Raw genomic sequence first — 10,301 nt, forward strand, 5'->3', positions numbered from 1 at the left:
CCCCACCGCGGCCCCAGGCCCGGCCCCGCCCCAGCCCCGCCCCAGCCCCTGCCCTGCCCACATCCTGCCTCTGTTTCCATACCTGTAAGGCAGCCGCACCTTCCTCCAGGTGCTCTCAGATTCTCAGAAAACTTCCGGTTCCATCTCCCTCCCCACTTTGGCGGCCTTGCCTCGCAAGCCTGCCACTGAGCTCAGGGCGTTCATTTGGTGCCAGCTGTGTCTCCCCTTCGCCGCCGTCGCTCCCACACATCCTCGCTCCTTCATGGGCTCCTGGAGCATAAAAACGGCCCAGGAGGACCGGAGTTCCCCACAGCCCGCGGTGCTGGGCTCACTGCAGGTTCCTGGCGGAGGGCCTGCCCGTCACAGGGGCTTCCCGTCTGTAGCAGTTCCTCTTTGTGACGGCAAAGGAAAGTTCACTGAAAAAAACCTCGTAGGTCCAGACACAGTGGGGCAGAAACACAGGTGACCTGTGGGTGCCAGGCTCCAGCCCCTCTGCCCCAGGGCCTGTCCTGGCGATGCCTGCGGGTTTCACTCTGCCCTGAGGGCTGATGGTCGGTAGTAAAATGGAGTCAGGGCCGGCAGCCACAGGACCGACAGCTTTGTCCTTCTTACTGAAGCTTGCGTTTGTCAGCCAGGTTTCTGGCCAAGGCCCCCTTCCTGTCTCCGCTGCAGAAACCATACCTTGATGCAGCTCCTGCGAGCAAAAAATTCAACCCGAGGATAACAGACTCTGATCTGTGTGCAGAAATCTAGATTGTTCACTTTTTAAGACTGTTTCATCAATGTGTTTAAAGCAACACTGTTACTAGATGCTCCCAGAAGCACTGAGCTTGGTTGTCAGGGGAGCAGTGTCTACCCCGGGATGGGGGTGTCTGGGCCTCTGCCATCAGGGCCCTGCTGTGTGGCCTCCTCCTGGCGGCACTGAGGCTGAAGATGGGGCTTCCAAAGCACCCAGGGGCAGCCTGCACGTGCACAGTGGTCAGGGGATCATGCAGAGCGTCTGGAGGGAGCAGGGGGTGGGAGGGGCCAGGCTTCCAGGCGCACGCTGGAATCAGTGTCCCCAGGCCTGTGAGGAGAGGGGAGAGCATGGGGGGAGGGAGGACCTTTCTCCCAGGTCCAGGGGGCTCTGGGAGCCTCTGAAGAGGTGGCTCTGGGTCCTCGGGGGCTCTGGGGATCTTGGGGGATCTCTGGGGGGCCTGTAAGGAGGTGGTTCTCTGGGTCCTTAGAGGCTCTGAGGACCTGGCAGGGGCTGTTCTGGGTCTTGGATTCTCAGGGGCTCTGAGGACCTGGAGGGGGGTGGGTCTGGGGCCTGTATCATTAGGGGCCCTCAGGACCTAGCGGGGGCTAGTCCAGGTCCTGGGTACTCAGGGGGTCTGGGAAACTGGAGTTCTAGCACTCTCCTCCCTTCTTCCTGGCTACAGCGGCTCTCTGGGGTGGGTGGGGCGGGGAGGCCGGCAGGCATAGGCACAGGTGCTGGCTGCAGGCTCTGTGCTGACTGGCTCTGCCCTTCCTCCCCAGGACACCATCACATGGACGTGGCAAGGACCTGGAGCGTGAGTTAGACACTGTGTTGTCTTGTTCGTCCTGTTACTCTGTGTGTGCATGGGGGCTGCGTGGGGTCCACCGTGCACACTGGTCACTTCTGCAGTTGTCAAACCTGTGTGGGACAGCCGTTAGGTTCAGCCCATTGTGAGATGTGGCCCAGTCCTGACACTCCTGAGTTCGGGGGCCTTAAGTTTCACATCTTCAGCAGTAGCATTAGGAAGGGAACTGCGGGTCTTCCGTTCCACTCCCCACTTTGCCAGCTCAGTGATTACCGTCGTCCACCTGGTGACCCCTGGTAAGGAAAGTGGAGATTTAGGGCTGTCTGGGGGGACCCCATCTGCACAGGTGGAGGGACTGAGTAGTGCGGGTGGGAGGCCAGCCCCCGCTGCAGTCAGTGTCCCTGTCCCCCCTGGCACAGACACGGAAGATCAGTTATGCAATGATTAACAACCCCATGGAAACAGGAAGGAGCCACAGAGAAGCAGCCTGGGGTCACAGGCTCATCAGGGGAGGGCAGAGGGAGAGGGGAAGTCCACGAGGGAGCAGGTCCACCCCAGGTGTTGGGGAGGACGTGGGTCCACCGGTGTGTTCAGGTGAAGGCGTTGGAGTCAGCGCTTCCCAGGCTGGTGTGTGGAGGCTCCCAGCTGGGAGCAGAGCTGGGAAGGGGCTCTGCGGGAATGGGGGCTCTGGGTCCCTGGGGCCTAGGGCTAGGGCGGGCATGACAGGGCAGAAACAGGGTTGGGGCCGAGAGGAGGTGGGCTGTCTGTCGGGGCGTCAGTGTGGCCCTCGGATGCAACTCTGGACGTCTCCTGCTCCAGCTCCTACAGCAAAGGCAGGGCGACCCGGTTCTGAGGTTGGGAACTCTGGAGCCAGGCTGGAGGGGTGGCATGACTTAGGGCCTGTGCTGCCTGGGGATGGCAAGGAGGGACGGGGTGGGCCGCACAAGGTCTCCTGAGCTGGAGAACACACAGGAGATGACGTCTTGCTAGACACACGGAAGACACAAGCAGCTGGTGAATCAGAAGAGCAGCGTTTCCACCCATGGCCCTGCCTCTCACACTGGGGCTCGGGCTGGGCAGGCACAGCACCCCCGCCACGGGAGCCTTCACTGCCCGGCAGCGCCTTCTAGAGGTGACGCGTCTGGAGGTTTTGCTCCAGAATTGGAAGTAATGTACTTCTTAACCTGTGCTGTAAGTCTGCTCAACATTGCTCAATCTGTTTTTAAGGTTGGAAATCCTGTGGCTCACGCTGTGTCAGTTTCACAATCAAGTGGAAATCGAGGTTCGTATGGATACAGCGTTCCACGGGGCAGATGCAGGGTTTCCCCAGGATGCCCCCATAAGCCTTGGAAATGTGACATGTCATCTGTCTTGCTTCCTGTCTTCCATGTCTCAGGAGGAGCCTCTGGTTACTTTACATTGATGTAAAGTAACCGCTTGGATAAGATTTGGGTTTTTGTTTTTTATTTTGGGGTGTGTGTGTGTGTGTGTGTTTGTCTTGCTCTGTCGTCCAGGCTGATGTGTACTGATGGGCTCACTGCAGCCTCAACCTCCTGGGCTCAAGTGATCTCCCTGCCTCAGCCTCCCATGTAATTGGACCATAGGCACATGCCACCGTGCCCAGCTAATTTTTTTGTTTTGTTCTGTTTTTTGTTTGTTTGCTTGCTTTTGTAGAGACGGGTCTCACTTTGTTGCCCAGGGTTGGTCTCAAACTCCAGGGCTCAAGCGATCCTCGTTCCTCGGCCCTCCAAAGTGCTGTGATCCCTGGCGTGAACTACTGCATCCAGCTAGATAGGATTTTTTAAATCTACCATTCCTTATGATGGGTATTGTGGCTTAAGGGCATATGAAGCCAGTCCACATGCAACGAATGATCTTTTTCGCTTTCAGTTTTACTGTACATACTTAATACTGCTGAGTTTGTCATAGCACATGGTCAAAGATCCCCCTTCTCAGCCTGTCCCAGGTCTCTAAGAGTTATGACCTCTAGCCTGCAAAATTGTATCTAAGCCGATGAGGAGTAGTTCTTTTTTTGTTTAAAAGGGGAATTAATCTGTGCTTCTTGAATCTGGAAATGAAAGATGAGTCACATGCAACTTAAATATTTAACAAAACAATTTGCTGCCTTCCAATTAATATTGCAGAATGCTACAAAATATACAGATGAGCATGGCTTTCAGCCCAGCTCCTCACTTCCGTAGAGGACAAGCCGCTCTCATTACGGAGGACGAGGCTGAAGGGGCTTGGCCCGGGCCTTCGGGCAGCAGCCCCCATGGCCACAGGTTTATGTGGCTGGATGGATGGTGGCCAGGAGGGTGCAGGCCAGGCCTCAAGGCCAAAACACAGACTGTGAGTTCCCGAGGGCACCCTAACGGCTGTGTTACAGGCTGGTTTCTAATTTTAGGAGTTGGAAAGAAACTGAATGGCTTTGCAGAATGGCTCTGCCCTTGCTCGTGTTGTTCACTCAAGATGCTGTTGTTGCTGTGTGGAGCCACGGCTGTGTACGGAGTTTTGAGAGACAGCAGTGAGAACCTGGGTTTCAGGGTGCTCCTGTCTTCTCAAATCTTCCGTGTTAGGGAAAAGGACATCCGGGATGGTGTGGTGCGCACTGTGTGCCGTGGTCATTTAAAATGCCGTGGAAGTGCCATTCAGGCACGAAGTTCATTGGACAATTTCTTTTAATTTCAAAGTGCAGGAGGTGGCAAAGCTGCCAGTAGTCTATTCCAAATTTAGGAATGAGGCGCTGTGCTGTCCCCACCACAAAACCGGAACTGTGAGAAATGGGCATAAGCCCCTCTGTGAGGTTAGGGAGCAGGGTGTTGAAAGATGAGTCACATGCAACTTAAATATTTCATAAAACAGTTTGTCCAGTGTGGGCAGCAGGCGCTCCTAAGGGTCACTGGCGGTGTGAATGTTCAGGTGCACACGTGCAGTATGCATCGTGGAGTGAGTGTTCAGGTGCACACGTGTGCAGTTCACACATCATGGGGTGAGTGTTCAGGTGCACACTTGTGCGGTTCACGCATCATGGGGTGAGTGTTCAGGTGCACACATGTGCAGTTCATGCATCATGGGGTGAGCAGGTGCACACGTGTGTGGCTCACGCATCATGGGGTGAGTGTTCAGGTGCACACGTGTGCAGCTCACGCATCATTGGGTGTGTTCAGGTGCACATTTGTGCAGCTCACGCATCATGGGGTGTGTTTAGGTGCAGACGTGTGTGGCTCACGCATCATGGGGGTGAGTGTTCAGATGCACATGTGTGCGGCTCACGCATCATGGGTGAGTGTTGAGGTGCACACGTGTGCGGCTCACATATCATGGGTGAGTGTTCAGGTGCACACGTGTGCGGTTCACGCATCATGGGGTGAGTGTTCAGGTGCACGTGTGTGGCTCACGTATCACTGGGTGAGTGTTCAGGTGCACATGTGTGCGGCTCACGCATCACTGGGTGAGTGTTCAGGTGCACATTTGTGCGGCTCACGCATCATGGGGTGTGTTTAGGTGCAGACATGTGTGGCTCACACATCATGGGGGTGAGTGTTCAGATGCACACGTGTGCAGCTCACACATCATGGGGGTGAGTGTTCAGGTGCACACGTGTGCGGCTCACACATCATGGGTGAGTGTTCAGGTGCACATGTGTGTGGCTCACGCATCATGGGGTGAGTGTTCAGGTGCACGTGTGCAGCTTACGCATCATGGGGGTGAGTGTTCAGGTGCACACGTGTGCAGCTCACACATCATGGGGTGAGCGTTCATCTGTACACATGTGCAGCTCACGCATCATAGGCTGTGTTCAGGTGCACACGTGCAGTTCAAACCTCATTTTTGGGGTGAGTGTGCATACACATGTGTGCACATGACAGCTTTGAAGATGGTTCTAATGGTCATTGCTTTGACAGATCTTAATTTTGTCAGACTCCCGATTGTCATTGTGGTGTTGCTGAGGTCAGTGTCTCGTGATACTGTGGAAGTAACGCAGCTTCTCTGTGTGCTCAGTTCCTTCCTGTGTACAGCCCTTCCGAGGAGGAGAAGAGGAACCCCGCGCTGTACGCCAGCAACGTGCGGCGAGTCATGGCCGAGTAAGTGAGCAGCTCCTTCCTGCGTCACTGAGTGAGGGGCGTCTCCCAGAGCGTTGCTCTCTGTATTTAAAATAGCCAGCAGCACTAGGAAAAGACGTTCTTGCAGAAGCGCAGGAGCCAACCCACGCGTGTCTGTGAGGCATGCTTGGCCTGTGCTGTGCATCCCTTGTTCTCATCTGATGGCATTCACCCCCTCCGATGTTTGGAAGACACATGACTGATTCTTCCAGACTTGCCTGCAGGTGTTGGTCGCCCCAGGTCCTGTGTTTCCTGTGCACCTAAACCATGCCACGGGGCACTGGCCTGGGCGGATGTCAGAGCTGTGCGGCGGCCTTCATGCCTGCCTTTGCTCACCTGCCTGTGTGATACTTCCCAGTGCCCTTACTGTGTCTGGCAGGGTGGAGTGGTGGCTGCACATTTAATCTTGTAAGGTGACTGGTGCTCCTCACACGATCCTTGTGCACACAGGAAGAGAGGGAGCGTCCTCGAATCACGTGATCCCAGGCTCCCCTGCGTGGCCGGCAGAGCCGTCAGCTCACACGCTCTCCCTCTCTCCCCCTCTCAGCACCTTCCATCCCTCACCGTCCCTTCCCCCCACACTTGTCCTTGCAGCCAGGTCCGCCCACCTGGGTTTACCCCAGTGCTTCCTCCTGCACGGCTCTGTCCAGGGCAGCCGGAGCCTCCCCTCCCGCAGGTAGCTGCCAGACCTGAGCCACAGGAGCCACCCGGAAGCTGCCTCAACCTCGGTCCACCGGCCCCACCCATAGGCTCCTGCTGCAGCAGGTCTGGGCATGGCTGGTGGGAACTTGCCTCTCCAGAGAGCCCGGGGGAGATGCAGCCACCGCGGAGCCCGTCAGAGTGTGCCCAGCTCCAACTTCCGAGTCACTGTGTTCACACTCACCTGACACCCTGCAGATTCATCTGGGTGGCCCTTTCCCCCATGTTCCTGCCCCCTCCGTCCTAGCGCATGTGCCCGAGGGTAGAAATGGGTGTGGCAGTTTGTCTCCCAAAGCTCCACCAACCCCGACACAGGCAGCTTTGAACAATAGAAATAGCTGAGCAGGCCGGGAGCCAGGGGAATGCATTCACTCAAGGAGAGATGCTGATGGGCCTCACTGATTATTTACGAGCCCTCCATTCCAAATGGACTCTGAGGATCTTGCACAGTTTTTTAGGGGGCAAGAGTGGCCCCATTTCCATTGTTGTAATTCAGAATTCTCTTAAAACCCCACTCCAAATACTGGGAGCCGTGTTTCATCACATCAGGGCCCTTGGAGGGTCTGCTGCCGTCAGCCAAACCCTCACCAAGGAGCGTGGGAGGGAGACACAGCCTCAGGCTCCGGGGCCTGCCCCACTCGGGGAGTGGAGTTGTTCAAGAGCAGAGAGACCCTGGCAGTGCCTCCTCCCAGCGGGTTTCCCCCTCCCGTAGCGAGTGCTGGGAGGCAGTGTCGGGAACACATTCTCCTCCCCTGCCCGCTGCGAGGACAGTGGCACCCCAGAGTGGCAGCGTGTACACATCCTTCCCCAACCTTGGTTTTCATCTGGGATGGGGCTGGCCTCTGTGTCATTCAGGGTTCTGAGTCGAATGACACACGTGCCGTGCTGGCCTGGAAAGAGGTGCCACCCAGGATGGGCTCATCAGGAGAGGCTGAGGATGGCCCAGGTGTGGCTGGTAGAGGTGACATGGGTGGTTCTCCCCGCCGGGCCTCCTTGTCCCTCGGCCCATCTGGGATCACATGTGGCAGGGCCACGACTCCTGTGAGCTTCCTGGGCAGCCCCTCAGTTGTCCTTGTCCTTCTTTCCTATGGATAGCATGAGATGCTCCTGTTCCCAAATGATCCCAAGGGGAACTCCGGCAGCTGTCTAACAGGATTTCTCATTTCCTGAGCACACACGGCCTGGTCAGGGCAGCAGGGGAATGAGGGCGCCGGCTTCACCCTGGTTCGTGTTATTGAGCATCACAATTACTTTGTGTTTGTGGCATCCCTGTGCTGAGCAAGGCTGTCAGTGCCATTTTCCAGCGCCATGAGCTCACTTTGGTGGCTCTGGGTCACGTTTTGGTATTATGAGCTCACTCCGTGTCTCCACGTCACATGTGGGTAATTCTCACAATATTTCGGACTTTTTCACAATGCTCGTGTTACGGCAACCTGTGATCAGCGACCGTTGGTCTCACGGTTGTGATTGTTTCAGAGCACCGTGAACTGCCCCCGTATGGGAGGAAGCTAATCGATACACGTGCGGCTGCCCCACCAACTGGCGGTTCCCCTGTCTCATTGCCCAGGCCCTCCTCTCCCCGAGACACAGCAGTATTGAAGTCAGTCCAACTGATAAGCCGACAGTGGCCTCTAAGTGCTCAGCTGGAAGGAAGAGCCATTGTCTCGCACTTTAAATCAGAAGCTAGAAATGATTACACTTGGTGAGGACGGGAGGTCGAAAGCCAAGACGGGCTGCGTGCCACTTAGCCAAGTTGTGAATGTGAAGGGAGAGTTCCTGACGGAAATTAAAAGTGCTGCTCCAGTGAACACACACGTCATAAGAAAAAAACAGCCTTATCGCTGACGTGGAGAAAGTTTTTGTGGTCCAGATAGAATCTCAAACCATTCACTACATCCCCTTAAGCCAAAGCCTAATCCAGAGCAAGGCCCGGACTCTGTTCTGTGAAGGCTGAGACAGCTACGGAAGAAAAGCCTGAAGCTGGCAGAGGTGGGTTCGTGAGGTTTAGTCTCCATAACATGAAAGGGCAAGTGAAGCAGCAGGTGCTGACGGAGGAGCTGCAGCAAGCAATCCACGCGTTCTGGCTGAGCCCATTGATGAAGGTGGTTTTGCTAGTCAGCAGATTTTCCGCGTAGATAAAATAGCCTTCTACTGGCAGAAGGCACCACCTAGGACGTCCCTGGCTAGAGGCAAAGTCAACGCCTGGCTTCAAGCTTCAAAGGACAGTCTGCCTCTCTTGTTAGGTGCTGGTGCAGCCAGGACTTGCAGTGGAAGCTGATGCATATGGACCATTCTGAACGTCCCCTAAGAATCCGGCTCAGTCTTCTCGGCCTTGCTCTATAGCTGGAAGAACAAAGCCTGGATGTCAGCATGTCTGTTTACAGCATGGCTTACTGAATATTTTAAGCCCACTCTTGAGAACTACTAGTCAGAAAAAAAGACTCCTTTCAAAATATTGCTGCTCACTGACAGTGCACCTGGTCACCCAAGAGCTCTGATAACAGTGAACAAGGAGATGCATGTTGTTTCCATGCCTGCTAACACAGCACCCATCCCACAGCCCAAGGAGCCAAGGAGTTACAACTTTCAAGTCTTAGGATTTCAGAAATACATTTTTCGGGCTGTAGCTACAAAGTATACCATAAACCTCTGGAATGGATTCACCGTTCTGTATGCCATTAAAAATATTCATGATTCATGGGAGGAGGTCAAAATATCAACAATAGCAGGAGTTTGGAAGAGGTTCATTCCTCTGAAGGCTTCAAGACTTCAATGAAGGAAGTAAAGGCAGGTGTGGTGGGAACCCCAAGAGAACTAGAATCCGAAGTGGAGCCTGGAGGTGGAACTGGATTGTGCAGCCTCGGGTCAGAACATGAACACGTGAGGAATCGCTGCTTATGGATGAGCAAAGAAAGTGGTTCCTTCACACAGAATCTGCTCCTAGCGAAGACGCTGGGAGCGTTGAGATGGCAGCGAAGGATTCGAATGTTACGTAAACGTAGTCGGGAAGCAGCAGAAGGGTTTGAGAGGAGTGACTCTAATTTTGAAAGAAGTTCTACTGTGGGTAACATGCTATCAAAAAGCATCACATGCTACGCAGAAATTTTTCATTATAGGCAGCATCAATCCATACGGCCAAGTTTACTGGGGTCTTATTTTAAGAAATTGCCACAGCCACCCTGGCCTTCAGCAGCTGCCACCCTGATCAGTCAGCAGCCATCAGCATGGCCAAAACCGTTTACCAGCAAAAAGACTACAATTCGCTGAAGGCCCAGATGATCAATAGCATTTTTAGTGATTACTTTTAGATTAAGACATATACATTTTTTAGACATAGCACTATTGCACACTTGATAGACTGCAGTAATCGTGCTAAACGTAACGTTTATATGCACTGGGCAGCCAGAAATGTCGTGCGACTCCCTATCACGATGACCTAGAACCCACCGTGTCCACAATTTGCCTGTGTTAGGGACAGTTTTTAAAGCCCAGTCATTACAGGAATTTCTCAATGGGGGTTTTGTTTTGTTTTGTGTTTTAATTTAAAAGTCAGGAAAAGATTATTTTCATGAAGCCTGATGCAGCTCCGTAGAAGGGCTGAGTTCTGACTTCGGAGTGGTGGCAACTGAGAGAAACGATCTCTGTCCCCTGTGAAGGTGAGGGAGGGTCTCCGTCAGAGGCCGGCTGCAGTGTGGGCTGTCCTCTCCAAGGGGCCCTATCGCTGTCAGGATGACAGGGCGTGCAGCTTGCTGGTTTTCAGTATAGGAGTGGATGCTCTTGAGGCATGTAATGGGGGCCGTGCAGGCAGCAGGTGCGGGTGCGCCTTTAGTGCAGTGGGAGCCCGTGACCCTGAGCCCTGCAGACAGCAGATGCAGGTGCGCCTTTAGTGCAGTGGGAGCCCGTGACCCTGAGCCCTGCAGGCAGCAGATGCGGGTGCGCCTTTAGTGCAGTGGGA

General features: G+C 54.7%; 1 protein-coding gene across 2 annotated transcripts in view; it reads left to right on the top strand.

Moving 5' to 3' along the window:
• LPCAT1 (lysophosphatidylcholine acyltransferase 1) overlaps positions 1–10,301 on the top strand; it is a 69,759-nt gene that overhangs the window by 43,785 nt on the left and 15,673 nt on the right. For both annotated transcript variants that reach the window (XM_017515950.1, XM_037734023.1), the window contains exons 7-9: positions 1,519–1,553; positions 2,772–2,826; positions 5,547–5,629. In XM_017515950.1, coding sequence (XP_017371439.1) covers positions 1,519–1,553; positions 2,772–2,826; positions 5,547–5,629 — 173 coding nt within the window. The remainder of the gene's footprint in view (positions 1–1,518; positions 1,554–2,771; positions 2,827–5,546; positions 5,630–10,301) is intronic.

The sequence above is a fragment of the Cebus imitator genome, unplaced genomic scaffold (assembly GCF_001604975.1).
Source record: "Cebus imitator isolate Cc_AM_T3 unplaced genomic scaffold, Cebus_imitator-1.0 Scaffold567, whole genome shotgun sequence".
NCBI lineage: Eukaryota > Metazoa > Chordata > Mammalia > Primates > Cebidae > Cebus > Cebus imitator.